The sequence below is a fragment of the Helicoverpa zea genome, chromosome 11, assembly GCF_022581195.2.
Source record: "Helicoverpa zea isolate HzStark_Cry1AcR chromosome 11, ilHelZeax1.1, whole genome shotgun sequence".
Classification (NCBI taxonomy): domain Eukaryota; kingdom Metazoa; phylum Arthropoda; class Insecta; order Lepidoptera; family Noctuidae; genus Helicoverpa; species Helicoverpa zea.
Window position 1 is genome coordinate 12,405,408 of NC_061462.1, and position 21,322 is coordinate 12,426,729.

Below are 21,322 nucleotides of genomic sequence, written 5' to 3' on the forward strand. Positions count from 1 at the left end.
GTAGGTTTTGGAAGATATTGGTCATATTTAGATAACTTGCAGACTTATTACAGGAACTTTCAGGTGCACACGGCACACCTTAGGAACATATAAATTACTAGATCATAATTTTATCGTATTATTATATTCTACTCAAATTCAATTCAAGTCATCCAATTACAAATACTACTGCACAGGTCCCATCCCACGCTCCTCACAACCACAAAAACACAAACAGACAAACAAACAGCACACAGAACACATACCCCATGTTGTAAGCATGGTGTAAACACCATGATGTTTACAGCACGTGCGATCGGCGGCGGGAAGGCGCGACACAACGCCGCGACATTGCGACTGTGCGACATCACGCGACGGAGTGTCGCCGGACTGCGAGCTCGAAGGTTGGAAGATTGGGGGATGATAGTGGGAGGTTTTGATGGTGAAGTAGGCCTTATGTTGGCCTTATATTGCTATTCGGCAGAGGTGTAGACTTAAAATTAGAGATGGCTTTTAAAATTCCCACGTTTCTTTCACTAAACATAAACCGTCTTACCACAAAAAAATTTTAACGTCAGTTTAAGACTTGTCTAAAAAAATGTCAAATTATTACGTTGACATATGGTTCATTTTGGAGCCACATTTTTTTTAGACAAGTGTAAAACAGTGGTTAAAGTTTTTGTAGTAAGGCCAAAACCGTTTATTGGCAAGACATGACAAGCCGGAAAGTGTTTAGCATCTTAGCTGATCAAGGATCAATATATAGGGCAAAATTTTGCCAAACTCGGGATTTGTGATCATTTAATGAAAGACTCCATTAAATGTGCTTAACTGCAGAGCATGTAAGTAACGATAACTAGAGTATTCTACCTACTCCATCTTCAAGTTTTCTAAACAAAGTTAATTCTGTATCCAGCTGAGTAAATGACACCACATAAGTTGTTGACAAAAGTAATGTTCTACCAACAAGCTAGCCAAAACTTAACTCTTAACTTAAATTAGGTCGATCATATAGACTGGAACTGTTCATACAGACTCTTCGATCAAAATCAGTCTTTTCCAGTCTTGTAACACTTGGTATTAATTTCTATTGTAGCTAGATAATCTGTCAACCCCGTTTCTCTGACATCCTGTCCTGAAGGATAGTTTAAAAACAATAAAGAATATTGTAGAGGTTGCTTTGAAATATAAAGTAAGTACCTAGGTAGTTATTGCAAAGTAAAAGTAATCTTTATTTTTACTTGTCAATAACTTAAAGTCTTTCTGACTGTCTTGTCTCCTTACAAGTAGAGCACAAGTCCAGAATTGCAACAGTAGTAATTAACATTCGTCCTTATTTCCTGCACCCTAAGGTGCATATTAGTATACCTGCATCAATAGTCAAGATTGGATCAAAATGCCCGCCAAAGGCTCCAAATCAAACTTGAAGACAGGATCTACAAACGCTACTTACAGTAAGAAATTTGAGAACAGACAAATTTAGACTTAACCAACTCAAAAATGTACCCTCATTATAAACCTAACAACCATCGATGATCCAACCCGGTAAGACATAAAGCTTGTAGATAAACAGCCCGGTTCGGAGCGTAGCGGCGGCGATGAGACGCGTCGGCGCGGCGCGACTTTCCGACGCACGCCACTGCCCGATGGGATGACCTATGCCACCATGCGAGATAACGAACTGGGAAGTGCACTACACGAGATTTTCAATATTATGTAGGTGGTAATAACGTGGTATGATTACCTTATTTACCTTTGTACGTAGGCTTTAGGCAGGTGTAGAAACTAGAACTTTGATGAAGATTAGAATGTTAACATTTGTCAATTCTATTGTCAAAAGCTGCAGATTCAAGTAAAGGTCTTAATGTTCATTAAGGTCACTATAATTGCATTGTTTTGAACAAGAAGGATCCTCTGCAACTATCACCTAAATTATAGTCCTAGTCCTATATTATGCACTTTTTTAACCTACAACTTCCTCAATCACCTCTTCAATCATCTAACACCTGGTGTCGCTTACCCTAACCATCCCAGGTCTTACATATCTGCTTACCCCACATCTATTAGCATCATCCCCTTGCGACGGCGGCGCGGGGACGCGTCGGCGTGGCGCGCTCAGTGGCGCCGCCGGTCACCTTCCGAGGGTTGCCAGATACAATCGCTCACCACCTACTGCGTTATCTCGTCACAAACAAACTAAACGATGATAAGCTTGTTTAAAGTTAATTGTTGCTAGATTTTGTGTGGTTTTAATGTGGAGTCAGTGATATTTTTAGCGTTTTTTTTACTAATTGATATTTTGTAAACACGATGGCCGTCTATGTAAGAAGGCTCCCGTGAAAATAGTGGGTAAAAGAGTGTCATAAAAGTATACACCTGAAGGTTTTCATACTCTCTACTCACCTCGATGACAAATCAGCTTTTAAAATAAACCTGTAAGATGGATCCTAAGGAAACAGAGATTACAAAAGTAGTAAAAAGCTCTCAATATACCTACGGGAGGAACAGTGGACTGCTAAATAAGGTGAATAAACGTAGCATTTAGAAAATTAATGTAAAAATAAATAAAAATTTGCCCTCCCTGCTAGCAACACCAAGATCGCTGCCAATCTACAGTTCGTTACTTTATTATTCGCTACATAAGATGATACTACATGAACGCATTCGCCCATGAAACTGACAAATTAGTCTGAACACCCCATTTTCTGTTAGTGTTAAGAAATTATTTCTCTTTAGTAGTAAACTTCTAGCTAAAGTTTATATAGACAGACTAGCTTTAGTGCTTAGAAGTTGTCTTTATTTATTTTGGTTGTTTTTAGATACTTAGTTGATATTATATTCTAGATTGTTTTTCAGTAGTAGGTCTCAATAATGACTGAGTAAAGGTTAAGGCAAACATCTTGAGGAAACCTGGACTGTAAAGTCGGCAGTCGCTAATTCGTTCCTTCTTTGTATTAGAGTGGCTTGTGTCCTGCAGTAGGATAGTGAAAAGGCTAATGATGACGATCTATTTAGATTTACAATGTTTCTTAAGGGTAATGCCAACTTAAGAACGTGGAGAATAATCGTCTGTACCCTATATAATCTAATGTAACAGAGTACCTAACTCAATAAGCTCATAGTTGCTGTAAGGCTGATACTAACCGGGTTAAAGATTATGCCTACCCAGATTAAGGAAATCAGATTATAAAATTCAGGACAGAGCCTCGTAATACTTCACTAATGAAACAATAAATGAATTCAACATTTCAGGAATACTAATCATACATGTCTCTAAAGCAACGATTTATCAGAGTGCCATTCTCATACAACCTAGCAAGTTTTCCCAGGCACGGCAAATTGTCACTTTACAAGCAATCCCCTAGTTCCCGCTGCGTGCTTACTCACTCAAATCGCGGGGTTTACAATCCCATTCAGTTTCATTCAGTATTCCCGGCCGTGGATGCATAAATAGCGCGATTTTCCGCGTTTTCGCGCCATTCCCGCGCCGACTGGCAGCCATGACACGCGCCGCCATATTGGAAAACATACGAATTTGTTCACGACAATACTTAGAAGTTTTAATGTAATTTTTATATTTAATAATAATTGTTATATTCGTAATAGTGGAAATTTTATGTGTAATTTAAGGATGATTTTAAGGATATTTAAGATTTTATGAGGTAAGTTTCAAAGAAAAGGCAAGTTATCGTAATTGAGAAAAAGCTTCGTAACAATTGTGACTATTTCTGTTGGCTGTACATGCTTTGTAAATCAACAAAAAAGTTCAACTGCAGTAATAATTTGAAACATCATTTATAAACTTTATATCATATTCCGAGTTGCTCTTTATGTTACGCTTGATATTTTCATTTTCTAAACGCTTTTATTACATAGAAAAATATTACAAGCCGCGAAAAAATATGAAAAATATAGCAATACATTATATTTTACGAGACTTTTTCATTTAGTTCGTCTCCGCTTGGCTGCGTTCAAATTAATTTTATGACAGCTTGTACATTAAAGATGGCGCCGACAACTATTTAAAATGCAATGTTGATATAAATCTCTTTGCTTATGCTAATATAATCCTTTATGTAAGTTCTCGCGCCTTCCCATTGGCAAATTATAAAATATTCTAAATCGTAATTGTTGAAATTCTCGTTTTGGCTAATAAATGTAAACAAGTCTATTGAGAAGTTAAAATGATTATTTTATTCGTTTGCGTCTGTTTGTTGAGTAGTTTTTGCGTATTTCTGTTGATAGACAGGACAATACGTTGCTTGTCACTGGATTTAACAAATAATGCCATTGTTTAAGATTTTCCAGATAGTAGGTAGGAAAATTATACTTTTTCACAATTTACTTTCTCATACACAAGTCTAAATCATATTCATGTAACATGGGACAGTTATTGTACGTATTTATATTTTTCTGTATCGAAAACATCACACGCAATTTCCATTTATTTTCGTTGGTCGTAAGTACCTTTTTTTACTTTGTACAAAGCTGCATGTAACTGCCGAAAATAGGCCATATCAATACATTTAATTACGGCCTCTATTGCATCCGTAAACTAATTTTTAAACCACGTGAATAGACTACATAAAAAAAATCTATTAATAACCAAATAAAAACTAAGATTTTCCCACGAACACAAATATTATCTACATAAGATCTAACACAAATCAATATTCAATATTTACCCCTTATATCCAATTATCAAGGAGTCTATTAAAAATTTCGTCATTGCGAACCGGACCGTATGACGTCACATACCGTATTGGAACCACATCTTAAGCGCCGGCGACTCGTTCCGATAGCTAATACGCAATAACATGTTGACATTTCAAAGAACTAGTATCCGTATTGTTGAGTATTTTTTAGATTGTAGACTGATAGATCTAAATAGGATTTGGGGTCTTAAACAATATTGTGGGTCTTATAGGAAGACGCATTTATCTATACAGAGAAGAAAAGATGCTTGATCATAGAGGCGAAGCATTAAAATAATAGAATTATAACTGGTTCTCTTTATAAGGAAAATAAATCTGAAGATAAAATAATTAAATAGATTAAATAATTAACTATTTTAAACACAAGAGTAGCAATTACTTTAAAGAAAACAAAACTATTAATGATGAAGTACTCATTATGAAAATAAAATTTTCCTTAAACGTCAAATGGGAGAATTATCTGATAAATTCATTAAAAATGGGCTAATATCCTTAGGAAGCGGCTGAAACTATGGGTAGAAGCTAGAAATTACATACAACTTTATTTACATTAACAGCAACACATTGCTTAAGGGAATAGATGCAACTCAAGTTGTTGAGACGTTGCAGTCTTGTCTCTGACAGCAATGCATCTGCATCTAAAATGCCTCCGGTGCAACATGACCATTTACTACGAGGTGGTCCTGTGTGCTGTCATGTCATATAATAGTTATTATAATTAACTAGTTTCTGACAGTAGTTATACCCGCGTTTCAGTTGAAAAAGTAAAAAGTAGCCTTTCTCGTTTTCAAATCGGATCCATAGTTGCCGAGATTCGCGATTAAACAAACAAACAAACTATTCAGACTTTATAATAGATTTCATCAATTTATGGATCTACTAGCCGTTTTCCCGCGGTTTAACCCGCGTCCCGTGGGAGCATCTGTCCGCACCGGGGTCAAAATATAGCCTATGTTACTCGCAGATAATATAGCTTTCTAATGGTGAAAGAATATTTAAAATCGGTCCAGTAGTTTTTGAGTTTATCCATTACAACCAAACAAACAAACAAAGTTTTCCTCTTTATACTATTAGTAAAGATAATGATCTAAAAATAAATGAATAATTATAAAGGACATAATTCTGTTTTATTAAGGTCAATATATTGAGTATTGAAAGCGATGGGACTACCCCAAGAGGGTTTAGCCAACTTTTTAGGTATCTAACGCACATGAAGTAGGTATTTTTTTCAGGATGCAAGTGACCATGAAAACAAGCTTGTGCAAAAATAGCTATTTTTGATTGACAATTTCAATTAAATATTGTACCTAATTTTAATTTTTAAAAGACACAGGTGTGCAAATGTCAAAAAACAAAACCCGGCAATTTGGCTTACGTGTGCCTAATTAAAATTTTACAAACTGCTTTTAAAATAATATAAAACTGAAGGAAAATTCTGCTATTTGTAAGAATGCATGCATAAATTAACTTTAAAAATGTTTGGAGATACAAAACCCAAAAAGATTGTTTCTGAAAACCCCAAAATTTTTATTTTTATAATCAGCTCATTTTTGTAGTAGTCCTGTTTTGCTCTACACCTAACACAACTAGTAATTTAGGAGAGTTTGAAAGTAAAAGTGTTCAAACACCTGATTTTAGAAGCTACAGTCTATCCAGTTCGAATGACTATAGTTCAAATCCCCATAGACACACTACGCCATCTACTAGAAACTTAGCATAACTAACAAACACATAGTTTTGGTGCAAACCATGAATGGCCAGGTTTTCTTTGCACTGCTCCTTTTTTGATCCAAAATGAATCATGATCTCATCTCTTTAAGCAGATTTAATTTAAGAGAATTTAAACCAAGTGTTCTTATGTCTTTAAAAATTTCGTCTACGATGGGTTTTCGTGAACTTACGTGTGGAAGACATTAACACTACAATGTTTTATTCTTCTTTGGGATAAGCAGGCGCTATTGCTAGTGTGTCATATGTTTTTTATTTTTATTTTGTTGCAAATTCCGCTGAAGACGAAAATTTTACGTTTTGTGTGGAGTTAGATCCTACGAAACTTTCGGTGTAAGCTTACGAAAGTTAAGGATCCATTTTAGTCTTTTGCATTATTTACTATTTGTTTCATCTTCAAATCTCCCCTAAATTATAAAGCGCCTATTGACATCCACAATCACACAGCTGGCAATTTATCTCAGTCAAGTTCCGCCATCTGCAGTCCAAAGCAGGTGAAACCAAGCCGAGGACTGCACACATTCATACGTGCATATAGGCTCATGTAACTTCCCATTTACATAAAGGCATTGCACTTACACAGGTTGACATTCTGGAAGCTTAATGGCAGGCGCCATGCTCCTTAGATCCGTCTCTGCCTATCTCGCAGCTGCCCTGGCGTGAAGGTGAGCGGCGCCGCGGCACGCCGCTAGTTATCTTGTACGTTTATTTTGTTGATGTGTCTTTTAGCTCTGCGCATTCCGACCCATGAGCAGCCATAGAATAGGTAAATTGTTAAGATGGGATTTGTTATTGCACAGTCTAAAAATAAGTAAAAGTTTTTTAGAGAAAATTACTCACAGTAATTGAAGTCATTTACATCGTAGGGTTTTATGCAAAGGTCCAACATGAGTTCCTTGGGGCATACCATTCTTTGAAATTATGAAATTATTATAAAATATGCAATTGTTTCTATGTTTAATAGTATATTGTATGTCTATATGGGTGCTAGGAGATTTAACTACTTGCCATACCGAACGGAAAACAACGGTTTTGACCTATAATAAAGGCTAACATTATCAAAAGCTTATAACAAGTCAGTATTAAAGGATTTTCAAATTAACAGCTTCAATCAACTTTACGTCGGTTGTTATTCAATTAGCATTGTTGGATTAGGTCCAATGAAGCGTGAATGATCTTTTGTCAGCCTCACAGATGGCTCGTATAGTTTTCTACCAAGCTTGCGTTCCGCGTCGCATCTACATGGTCGGCTGGCGCTTGTCTGTGTTCGGTGGCGCCGCACGCACACAGGCGCGCGCACCTGACGCCGCCGGTGGCGCCAGGCGAGCGCCCCCGCCCGCGCGTCCCGCTCACCCGCGCCGGGGCGACGATGCCAACCGACTCCCTGTATTGTGGGAGATTTTGGTAGAAGTTGAGAATAATGGGGAGATTTTTGGTGTGTGACTAATACAACTGATACATTATTTGGTGTTTGTAGGAGTTAGGTTTGGTTGAATCTTTGCAATATTGTAGTCGAACCCATAAGGATAAGTCCTTAAAAAATCGAATCGAATGTCTTCTTTACGGGTACCTTAAATGACTTTTATCTATAAATATTTTGTAGATAAATAGAGTAATCATTACTTTTTGAAGGAATGTTGTTACCAAAAATAATTTTGCCTGATTAGATAATATAAAGGGTGTAATGGATTTAAGTAAATACGAAATACATAATATTCAATTGAAATACATTTACTACAAGACCCAACCTACGAATCTAAAGAAAACCTAACGAATCATACAACCATAAACATGGTATGAACTTGAGCAGGTATGACCAAAAATAATAAAAGAAACGAAAGAATTTGTTTTACAACCTGTAAACCTGAAAGGTCAGTTAAGTGGTCAAAAGGTAAATAGCCTATTTTCAGATGCCGGGTCGTATGTGTAAATAATGGTCGAGGATATATTTGATGTTTTTAATAAAATGACTAAGGTTATTGTCTTTAAAAATAAATAATGAAGTGAAGCAGGGTATCAGACTGAGGGTAAATTGTATTCAGGTGTTGCACACCAGGCCGCGTCACTGCACTAGCCGGCGGAACGCTGTGTCCGCCAGTCGAGTGCCCGCACGCGGCGAGCGATGACGTGCCGCCAGCGTGAGTGTGTCGCGTGGCGCGAACGGCCGCGCGACTTGTGACCCCGTCGTCGGCATGTGATGTTCCGGAGACGCGCGCTGCGGCGGCGGCTGGTGGCGGCCGGTGCGCCTTCCTTGCCGGACGACCAGCTGCGGCGGCTCGCGAGGGCGTTGGACGCGGGCGCCACTGGCGGGGAGTGCGTGCCGGCCGGTCACGCCGCCTCACAACTCCGACTCGCAGTTACCCGCGCCTTCAGGTTCCCCGACCTACGAGACTCCAGCGAACTGCGCCGCCTGCCCCTCTGCTCCGACCAGCAGTGCTGCAACCCGTACCACTGGAGCCGCCTCTGCAAGCCCGGTATGTGTGACGTGATCAGGACGTTGACCCGCGCAACAAGTGCATCAAGTAAACATCGAAGTCGTACCAATCTCGGGCTCAGTGTTCCTATGCCGTGTTTTGAACGTGTTCGCTCATACAGTTTATGTGAATGGATGATAAAACGAATGAATGGTCGCCAAAGATTGTGATTTGAATCAAGAACGTCGCTGCGACGAGTTTGTTGGATGTTTTCGGCCGTCGAAGCGTTTCTAATTCGACCTAACCTCTTCTAACCTAACATAACCTAGATTGTCTTGCATTTATAATGGTCCTACTGCCTTGTTACTATCACCTACTTCAGTTTGTGCTCCGGAATAAGTGTTGGCATTCGTTAGATGTGATGATCAAACCTTGGAATTTGGAGAATCTTCAAATTCGTGTGCTTCTTACTTACGTAGATTCGTTCACGCGGGTTGCACCTATTTATCAGTGCGATTTGTTATCAGTGTATTATCGCTACTGTTTGTTTCTGTATCTATAGTTACGTTGCCAGTGACGTCAGGCGGCTCCGGTCACATACTCCACCGGCATCTGACACAAGTACGATACATAACACCATCCCTACATTAGACTGTTAGTGTAAACATTAGTCTTCGGCGATCTATTTATAGCTGTGACATCAGCAGTAGTTTCTTGGATTTGTTGTATGAAATTTCAAAGGTCAACACTTTCCTTCGATGCTAAAGTATTTAGAAGACTTCCTATATTACGCGAAATGTTAAAGCTTATAATGGCATTCTTGTATGGTCCCTCAAGAATGTTTGGAGTTCTGGAATTCATTGAGAAAGTAAAAGTTCTCCAAAACTAGTGTATGCAAATGATTAAGATAGTGTCCAGCATCAGTTGCGTACTCGGGGTGTGTAAGAAGCGGCTCGCCTAATCTGCCGTTGCGAGGGTCACCCGTTCGCGATAACTAGACAAGGTCGAGTCGCCGGCGCCGGCGTGCCGCGACGCTCGGCGCGCGCAGCCCGTTAACTTTTTAATTCGTCAGGCAATGGCGCTACCGCCGTCAGCCTTTGTTAGGTAAATAGCTACATTCCGCCGCCCGGCGCTTCCTGAGGTCGAACAAATGACCCTTACATGATATCATCGTAGATACTTGGGCGTGATCATATTTTCGACCCGTTTCCAATCAGAGACTGACAATCACTTCTGTGATGTCACTTTAGTTATAATTTATGTAAATTTCCTTTTACCTAATCGCGTCTTAATTTAGATGTGACTTAAACTTGTTTCTTTCGCTCCTCTTATCTCCTATAATAGTTATTACTTTGTGTTTTTTTCATTAATTTTTATTGAATTGATCTTAATTTCTCATGTTCTATTTCTCATTCATATATGAGTTCAATAAGCTCGTAAACTTTGTGTTAGAAGAGATACAAACTCACTTTAATAGCTAGCCATAAGTCTTTCCAGAAGACGTCATTTGAAAACTAATTGGATTGAACCCATTCTGCTTCCTCTTCTTTTGGTTTACAAAAATTATGAGATATCACAATTCTTGCAGTGACTTCTAAAACACTTTCACCAACATTTTAATAGATGATATCTCCCAAAATGTTCTTATCGGGCTATTAGGTCGTTTCATTATCCTAAAATCTACTGTCTCAAAAGATAAATTTTTCTATGTCTACAACACTTCCTAAAATGCTTCATACATATTTCCATTTTCTCAAACATAAAAATACCAAATCTCCCAAGAATCGTCCATATAAAAATACACCATAACAGGCAAGTGAAGTAACAGAGATTCACTCATGTTTCGAAACTAATGAGTGACCATGACATCGACTCACGCGCAAGTCGCGTCGCCTACTTAAGATCGACGCCCACTTTATACTTCTCACTGCCCGTGGGTGTGCTGACAATGCCTGTTAGCATATTAATTAAGAAGAAAGCCAACTAAAAATATGAATATTTATGTTTCCTTATGAGGAAAGGCTCGGCTAGTGGCTGGAAGCTTTGTGTGACCTTTAGTGTACATGTGTTCGATCGTATCAGGTGTACTGTAATTCGAAAAATATTCATGATCCTCGCGTTTTGTTCTGGTATGGTGCAGGTGTTCTTAATTTTTTGTCTCTTCGAATATTTTTTGGTTGTGCTAGTACAAAAATATATTTTTTTCTTGTTCATGAATTATACTAACTGGAACATTCTCCGATATCTTGGTGGTGACCAAGAAATGTACCTGAAGTTACATCAAAAACATGACTAACGCGATACCTGAGCGTCTAGTCCTTTTGCCGTTCACTTTCGCTGCAGAATCGCCTTAAATGGACATCAAATTGGTCAAATCAGTTTTGCAAAGGCATTACAGGTTGCGTAATTTGTTAAATTATTCTATTACACCAGCTTTACCTTACTTTGGCTGATCCTTGATTTTTGGATCAATTAACAGCTCTATCAAATCCAGAATTTATACTGGTCTTTGTCTAAGAGCATTTAAAATTTTAACGCTTCGGCCAAAAATCTGCATTTATGACGAGGTAATTTTGGAACCCACGAAAACAATGTTATTGCTATTGTTTCCAATTTCACTAACATCCGTAAAATGGTGTTTGTTTGAAAATCTTACGGTCGCATTCCTGATTTCGGCTTCGTTTGTTTTCATTTCTTGCGTTGTACTAATGAAGAGATCGTCAGTAAGTTAGTAACGCCACCTGGCTTCGGTTACCAGACGGCACGAATGCAGGTGAACTTTTTCCGCGTTCTGTCGCGACGAGTTTGCGACGCCAGTGTTTTTGTCAACTTTCCCGTCTTGTTCCCACAGCGCGCTCACTAAATATAGTCGCCATTATTAGTCGCACTTTTGATTTGTGTGCACATTGCCAACCGACGCAACAATCAACCGTTCATGTTTTGGTCTGGCTCTAATTTGATCTGCAACAATTAATACATTTTTGCTCGCTACATTTGATTCACATTCTCCACGCAATTTCACAGTGAAGCTTTTTTATAAACTCGAGTAATACGGGTAATGATTTCGGCTTTACGAGCTCGTGGATCGTAATACGGCTCATCGTAAATTTAATCATCGATATGTTTATTGTCGCACACCTGCTTCGTTTGATTCATCACTTTTTTTCTTGTTTTGACTGTAGACAAGTTTTTTTGGACGAACAGGAAATCCTTGTGCAGTCTAGATTGCTAGCATCAATTTATCCCCGCTGATCAGTTTTGGCTTGTGGTCGCCAATCACCAGCAATCAAGCCGCGGCCTCTATCTGTGAATGTTTTTATAACTTTTCGTACGCCTGCTGGTGGGAGGAGTGGGGTCTTATCTTATCGAGCGCAGGCGTCGACGCGACGCCGCCGACTCACAGGATCAAAGATTGCCACGAACTCGCGGTCGCTCGGCCACATTCGCCATGACTGTCCACCGGTCTGACATCTCTTACCCATTACGGAAATCAGTCACCCACATCCGGCAATTAAACCCACATCCACGACGGACAAACATTAACGAAGAATTCTAACTACCATTTACAAGTAATTTGGTGCCCACACGCCATTTCACCGGGCCATTACAAGTGGGGTCCAAAATTTAATGATGTCGTCTAGATAGCAGCATGAGAATCCATCTGTTGATGTGAGCGACGCGTCGGAGGCGGCGGCATGGCCGATATTTATTTAGCCATAATTGCTTGTCGGCTGACTGGCGCCGGCGCCGTGTCGCGCCGCGCACGCGGGGGCCGGCGGCGCGGGGGGCGGGGGCGCGCCTGCGCCGGCGCAGGTACGCCCGCCGCACTGCGTAAGCTCAACTCGATTTTCGTGATCGGTTTTTTTCTTGTTTTATTGTAGTCTGGTCATGTTTTTGGGTTGCTTTGTTGAATTTGTGAATGGTTCTCTTATTACGCCCGCCAGAGAATAGGTTTGCATTAAAGCAAGTCGTTTACAGCTAACGTTTTTGAGGTTGCTTATCGATGGTTGTTTATACAGTAGTACAATAACACAGCGAAGCTTTTAGTAGTGAAGTGAGTGGCGTGCACATTAAACATTTTCTGATAAACGAACGACAAACGTAATTAATCTCAGGCGAGTTTACTTTCCGATTTATATTATCGACTTAAGTACGTGGTCGCAGACTGTGTCACAAAATAGCCCATTGACTGGCGGCACCTGTGACAGAACCGGTCGCTCCCGTCGGCGGCTCTTGCGAAACTGGAAAAATTGTCGCCTTTTATTACCTACAGGTACCGGAGCCGACGTGTTGCCGATCGCTCATTTCACTGCTTGTTAGGAGGTCTTTTGGCCAATTCGCCATGTTTTAGTGCTGATCTTTCATTAGCTTCTCGGCTACTTGATGTTTCACCTTCTACTGTTTGTATATTTGCCACATTGGAATTATTTGAATGCCTTGAGGATATATCATAACAATTTGGCAAGTTGAAATTCTCTACTAATTCTTGTTGCAACTTAGGAAGAAATGTTGCCATTTGGTCGTCTGTGTCACGTTGTTATCAACGTGCCGTTACTTGTTAATTTATGGGCTCTTCAAAGTCTTGATTTGATTCATGAATCAGTTCCTGGCGAGGTAGCCGAGGACTAGATTGCAGATAATTTTAAAACAGTTGGTGATAGCCACCTGAGTCACACTAATAAATATTTTCGTAATGTTACAAGTATTTCGGCGGCACGGCAGGTTATCTCTTACGAGAGGCCTTTTTTGGGATTAATGGAACCGTTACCAATTGAGTATAATATATTGAAATCAAATTATTCCTAAATAATGCTTATTAAGTGTCCATATTTTTTGCTCAAACACCTGTTTGATCTTCCGTTTTTTTTTGTTGTACTCAGTTACTCGATGCCAGCTGCATGGTTGTGATATTCTGTGGCTTTTGATGAAGAGAAGCAAAGTCTAGAATAATTTATTAGTAGAAACATGAGCATCCCATGAAATGAATCTGATGATTATGAAACAGCACGAACCTTGGAAGTTCTCTCACGTTACCATTTCAATGAATGCCTGCTTAACTTTACGTTTTAAGTTTCACTAATGAGCGTTAATTATATCATCAGAAGTGCCGATGCTTTAATATGTAAACTAATGATGGCCATAGCTTTGATAGCTATCATTGGGTATAATTTGTTTTTGGACCAATCAGAAAGGGCTCTTTGAACTTTTAGATTTTTATTAATATTTTATTCTGTTTTTAGTGTCGTATTAACAATGTTTGTTTTGGTTGACAAGTCAGTGAAAATATTTTAGGATTATTTATTTTCTTCAGTGTCATTTAGATGGCATTATAATTAATTAAATCGTGTAAGACCTATCTTGATATTCATTAATTATCGCTGAACAAACAAAAATGATCATCTCAATTTTTGTGTTTTCTTAATTCGTGTCGACTGTTGTTTGTGGTCAAGTGTCTCTGGTCTAAACTTATCAGTTTCAAGTTTGATCGTTGACGTCATCACAATCTAGAATTATGTCTTTGGAATCAACATTTTATTTTCATGCATTTCACCAAGTTATTCTTGAATATTTTATTCTGTGTTTGTACTTTTAATAATTGTTAAGCTTTGCACGTGCTCATTCTACAATTGGCTGTACCTGCATTTAATTTTACCGATCAATCAATGCCCGACTATTTGCATCATATAAATTCACCTCGTATTGTTTGTACGTCATTGCCTTCCGGTCCTTCCTAGTGCCGACAAGCAAGGTTCACTGTGACATCTGACGTCAATTGCTTACAACGCCATCTAGTTTTTATATCGTTAACTATATTGTCAGGCAGTAGTAAATATCAATACGAAATAGTCCTGAAATTGCTGAAGGATGGTTGTTAGCTATTCTAATTTCGAAATAAGTAATTATTGATAGAGGAATTCTGGAAATCATATTTAAAAGACAGCCTTTTGAACAACAATCATGCAAGCATAGTCGCTGATGATTGAGTACAAGGCTTACCCAATTAGAAGATATAGAGTCCAGAACTTTTTATCTAAGTTCTCATTGAGAGCAAGGCTTGCGATAACCAGAAGAACCTTGATGAATAACCAATGGTATCTAGGGTTTATCCTAGCAGCCGCGTGGGAGCGACGTGCGGCCGCCCGGCGCCGTCAGAGGCGCCATCCGACTTGTTATAATTCGGGCGGGCTATTTTCGTCGATTCACACGCGCGCGCGCCACGTTCCATGCGTATAACCGACTTTTTTTAAATTTTAGACTTTTGTTGCTAGGTTAAGACCTTAAATTCTTTGGCACTGTCTTCACACAGCCTGTAGTAGTTAGTCCTTTGTTATTCTTAAATTCCTGCATTAATTCTAGAATAATAAATAGTTAGTAATAGTTCTGATCCTGTGTTTCGTCAAAGATTTGTATTGTGCTAGGTTGTCGTAATTCGTTTACTAAGTCTGCAAATTTGTTGTTGTTCACTTGTCCCATTTGGCAATGATTTGTGCCATAAAAATCATCATTAGTACTGAAAATACCTTGAAGTTCCTGGTTGTTTTTGTGCGGTAATTATCTTAAATCTTCAGTGCTATATTCTCTTACTAGTGTGTTCACAATGATGTGTCCCGAGAATGTAGAGGCGCGTGGCTCCGTCCTTGAGACGAGTACGTGATGGTGCGCCGTGACGCGTTTCCACAGTTTTCTGGCAGATTTATGCTGTATTAAAGTGGATTTATTGATTGTTTATTGTTTTCGATTTAGATTTCTCAAGTAATAGACTGAGATTTGTAGTCCAGTCTGTTTATCAATCAATGTAAACAATGTTTATTTTTCTATGATAGACTTACATGAAAATATTTATGAGAGATGGATGGCGAGAGCCGGAACCAGTGTTGCATCTCAATGCGACCACTTATCTCTGATATAATTCGGGTGACGTTATGAAAACAAAACAACAGAGTTTAGAACAGAAATATAAAAGTTTGAAAGAGAAAAACAAATAGATGTAATTATTTTAGCAATGACATGTGGTGTTGAGCCAAACGGCACGTCAGTACGACGACCGACGTCATTCGATACGCAATGTGATGTAGAAAATATTCAGTCAACAATATGGGCGTACTCTCTGCTCAGGGGACATTGTCACACACCTTTCTACCGACCGCATGTTGGCAGAGCGTGCCGCTTCTTATTTGATTAACTACAGCTCTGAATTAAAATAGTGAACAAGTTTCCTGCTTGCTATAAATTATTGCTGCTAAGAACACTAGCACGACAATTTCATCTGTATTTGTAGCTGTATGATCAGTGCTAAGTCTTCAAATAATATCATTATTTTCTAATTGATCTCCACTTGAATCAACAAGATTGTCTTCAGTAGAAATGTTGTCTTTCACTTCAATTTTCCTGTTCTTATCACGAGATGTTTTCTATGAATTTGCATTGAGCACAATGTCCTGACAGAAGCTAGTTTCTTTACAAAGGATAAGTGATTACGGAGAACTTTATCGAGACTTTGCACGACCGAGATAACTATTATAAGATGTGTTAAACGCAGGAAATGTTCGTTTAGCATATTAATGTTTGATGCTGTAGTTAGCTTAATTTTTTTGACCAGAAATGTGACGCTATTGACGCCATTCCGAGACAGAATATAACATATAAAACTTTTTTTGAGGAAAATCATATTGAAAAATAAGAATTTCACCATGAACAAAGCAGAAGTCAAAAAGATATGGTAGATGAGAATAATAATCAGGAGGAATATATTTATGAGCATGATTAAGAATTAGATGACGAGATACGAAAGGAATGACTTTTTCTACGTAACTTTACTTTTTATCAAGTAATGCATTCACTGGAATCCAAAGCCTATATAGTCTGCAGTTACACAAAGTAACGCCACAGAAACCCATTATCCTAAAACAAATGTAGAAATATCTTGAATTCCACAATATAACAAAGTCAATAATTTTCTAAACATAACTATGAATCAGTGCATATTTACAATTTGGAGGAGCGGTGCGCCGGCGCCGAGCTGGCAGCCCATCTACGTTACTCGATTGTACAACACTTATAAATCGTACCGCTTTATTTCTATACCCGGTTCTGATTTATTCGGTTGCACAGTTTTTGCCTTTATAGAAGCTTTGATTACCATTATATCTGAAACGTTACAACTTGGAATTGTCTCTAAAACTGTCTTATCTATTCTCGATTACTCCACTCGTGATTTAGGTAAAGGTAATTTTCATAGACCAGCGGGATCAAATACTATTGCTGCAATTTTAGATTACATAGATCGATTTTATGACTAGACTAAAGTGTAGAAATAAACATCACTTCACATTGCTGTCCGAACGACATAAAGTTGTAAGCCATTGCAATAAACCAAGAAAACTGGCTTATCAATAACTGTACCATTTAATAGGCTAACTGTCCTGCACTGATCAAAGCAATTGAATAAATTTTTTGATATTTATTATCGCCGCCATACTGGTTGCAGAATATACTATGAATAGAGCAATAGACGCCGAGGGAGCCGGCCACGCTGACCGGTTCGCCAGTTACATAGTAATCGAAGGACAAACTGACAACCTACGGTATTTATTGCTATAGATTGAATGTTTAGATTAATTACACATGCCGGGCCTCCATACGCGCCTACCGTAATACTTATCTACCTCATCAGACAGCATTCCATCATGTGCACATCAAAATTAAACTCTATCTAAATTCGTACAGGATCCATTCTTCATTGACGGGTCCCTTCAAATTGAAACACGATATACCACCACGTAGCACTGAAATGTAAACCCTCGCCCCTCGACATTCGATACAAATCAATTTGCACTCGTTGCAAGTTTAAGCTTTGAAGCAAATGAACTAATGATTTCTAATTAAAGCTGTTAGGAAACTGCACTCTATATTGATCACGGCAAAGTCTTTTTTTCATTAATAATGTATGGTGTTTATGACGTAACAGTTGTAAAAGTAATTTCAGTCACGCCACTCTCTATATATTTATATGTGATGGTTTGTTGTTGCAAAAAGGTGAGATATCGCTGGCGTCGGTGATTTAAATATCAGTTTTATCGCGACAGATTAGAGTTTGTTTTGGCTGTTCGGCATCTGCAAGGTTGTTCTCGCGCGCACTCGTATGGACATAAAGTTCAACAACGATATTATTTATATCTACTAGATGGTACGCTAGGCGTTTAGGGTCATTTACTCTTGCATCGTTTACTCTTTTTTTCAGCTGCAATGTGCCGGGAGCGCGTCGAAAACATGTGACTCACACTATCATATTCATAACACTGAAAGCCGAAGTCTTTAATCTTATTTGAGATGCTGTCGACAAGCACTTCGAATCTACGTAGCTGTCAACAAAATCGTACCGTTTTGATATAATAAAATGAATTTAAGCGCACTTAACGATTGTACCTCGCAATAAAATGCTAATAAAACTCTCACATGATTTATGTGGCATCTTCCAAAATTCCAAGTTTTATCATCCATTCGATATGCAGGTGCATGCACGACGCGACGATTGTTTTGAAATTTCTTGTGCAAACGCCGTTAAACACTTCTGGGAACGGCGCGCACACTATACATCATAAAATCATATTGAATTCAGTGATAATAATGGTCATATAATTTGTATTCAAAATGTCCAGCGGCATCGATTCAGTTGAAAAACAATGTTGACACGTCCACCGCCGCCTGGCGCCGAATTGCAAATGACAATTGCACAATTCACATTCAGAATTCGAAAATACTAATGGCGTTCGAAATTCTAAATGACCAATAGCGCGTGCCTGTTTGTTCGTAAATGGAATAGATCGCGCTCCGGATTCAAACGGCTTTATTAAATTCTACTTTGTGTATTTTATTCTATTTTGGTATTCCTTTCCTAGCTGTCTCTTAAACTCTACTTGAATTGGAAATCTGTTTCGTCGTTATGTCCCACAAAAAAAGGCGGCAATCTAATTTTGGGACGAATTCTATTCTGATTGTAGTAAATTATTCATCCGTCACAAATGACAGCGGCGCTTGATTCAAAGGAACGTATAAAATTGTCGTTATAAGGTCAAAATATAGGTTAGTCATTATTTAGCCGGTGATCATGGTTCGATTCCCCGGTTGGACATAATTGCGGGCGGTCTGGGATCGTTTTTACCTGATCCGGTTACGTGTTGTTTGTTTTAAGTTGGATTTCTTTTATTTTTTGGTCGAGACGGGTAACGCGGTGATTAGTGGCGATTGAAAAAAGTTCTGAACGATTTTTTGCATTCCACTTTTAATTTTTCCGTTGAATCAACTTGGGAACCTGATATGTTACTTAATCACAACTTTATTGGTGATCGATTCGTGTCTGTTTTAATAATAGACTTTTAAGAATTAGAGGAGTTCAAAAAATACTCTTTCAATTATGTTACAAGTTATGTCAGGAAAAACTGGTTAACATATTTTTTTGCTTAGCAAGTTATCGCAGAATCAAGGGCAATAGTCCGTTGTAATAGTTAGGCGTATTTAAAGCTTCATCTTTTAAATCTTTATTGGCTGCTAGCTCATGTATGGAATATTATTATTGATTAATAACAATACTTTCTCTTTGTTTACAGAAACCCCTCCTCCACCTTACAGTCGTTACGCAATGGAAGACCTCAAACCTAAAGGTGAGCATTTAATAACTATTCACTTTAAAACACTATGAAGCGTATTTGGTTAGAATGAATAATAATTCTGCAGTTCTTTATGTTATAGTGACAGTTAAATACTTTTTAATAGTCATATTAAATCACCCTAGAATCTTAAACAGATTCAAATTCTTCCAATGAAATTCCTAAATACATATTGACTCGACTCATAGATACTGTCAAGTGTAGATGATCACTTAAATAACTATCCTGCAAATGCGCGACGTATGGTTCTGATGATAAAAATATATTTTAAGCAGAACAAGTAATTTTAATCATGTCTTTACAGAAGTTTAAGTATTACTATAAAAATATTGAGCTAAATTTCTTATTGTTCCATAACTGTATATGGACGATATCATTTAAAACTATCACATCCGTCACATAATCCAGTTTCCTAATAGAAATATTGTTCGAGCAGTATAAAATCATAGATCATAGACGGTCACTGACAAAAGTCGGTAGATCGTGGAATCCGACCGCACCGGAGCGGGCGGCGCCCGCGCAGCTTCCTGGAAATTAGGGATGCGTAGTGCTGTACCTGTGACGCATTTTTGACTCTATCGATGTTTAGAGGAAGATAATATGTCAATTAAGATGAAACACATTTTCTTTGGTTGAAATAAGTATGATTTTATCAAACTTCCAAAAACCATAAACTCCAATTAATATTTGAACACAGAATGCGCTATCGAGGCACAAGATAATTCGGCAAAGCTTCATTCAAAGCCGAATATCAGAGTAAAAATCAACGCTTCATTCACCGTGACCAATTAACGACAATCTTGGTAACAAAAAATCACATGTTTACGTAATTTCTGTCATACAAACAGATAATGGACGCGATAACCACGAAGTTCGCAAACACACTTATCAGCGCTAATTAAATACTATAATTAATAGACACGGGGTCCGCAGCGGTCGTGCGCCTGCGCTCATAAGATAATGCTCTATGATTTCGGCGATTGTTTCTGAACTAGTGCACTGTTAATTACTTGATAATGAGAAATCTGTAATGACGTTACCAATAAGCATAATGTTTATTTGTACAAATACAGTTATTCGATGATTCATTTTTTGTAAAAACAATGCGACGGTGACCTGCATTTTAATTTAATGTTTGTAGAAGTAAAACGGTCATATTTATTAAAATTCCTTACTTTGAAAACTTAACATGTTTCCGAAGTGCACATCACTATCGACTCCCGCGCATCCCCACCGTCTCAGCCTGCGCGCGCATTCCAGCGCCATCTTTAAACTACATTATTAATGCTTGCGCCGCTCGGCAAACGGACTGAGTTTTTTCCACGTCCCTTTGAAGGCACCACGCGGAGTAAGCTATTTGTTTATAATAAAGACCCCAGCGTTGATGTTTCCGTATTATTTTCGGTAATAGGGATTTAGACTTGAATAATGAGGGAGGCACGTGCTTCTAAACATCGATCGGTCATTGAATTACGATTAGGAATTAGATCTTTGTCTTTGATTAGGGAATTTTTAGTTCGATGAATAAATCACAAGTTTTATTGAGGATCAATTTAAAATTGATCACAGAAGGTACAAAGTCCAAACAAAAACATGTCTAATAGGACCGACAACAAAAACTGCAATCAATTCAAAGACCAGTTTACCCACTTTTTTCCTGTCACAATTTCCATAACGTTAATTGTAGGCGTAACCCTTTAAACACTGTCATCCCGGAAATCCCTGTGCAATCAATGCATGCAAGCATGGGGGTGCGAAATTTACTCTTTATCGGCGGGATTCCCTTACAGCGTTCATCATAGGATTTCCCATGGTTCCT

At 38.4% G+C, this 21,322-nt stretch overlaps 1 protein-coding gene across 1 annotated transcript in view; it reads left to right on the forward strand.

Annotated features, from left to right (window-relative positions):
* Nucleotides 1-3,615: 3,615 nt before the first annotated feature.
* LOC124634393 (mothers against decapentaplegic homolog 6) overlaps nt 3,616-21,322 on the forward strand; it is a 30,868-nt gene continuing 13,161 nt past the window's right edge. The window contains exons 1-3 of the mRNA XM_047169962.1: nt 3,616-3,641; nt 8,465-8,896; nt 19,444-19,497. Coding sequence (XP_047025918.1) covers nt 8,620-8,896; nt 19,444-19,497 — 331 coding nt within the window. The 5' untranslated portion in view covers nt 3,616-3,641; nt 8,465-8,619. The remainder of the gene's footprint in view (nt 3,642-8,464; nt 8,897-19,443; nt 19,498-21,322) is intronic.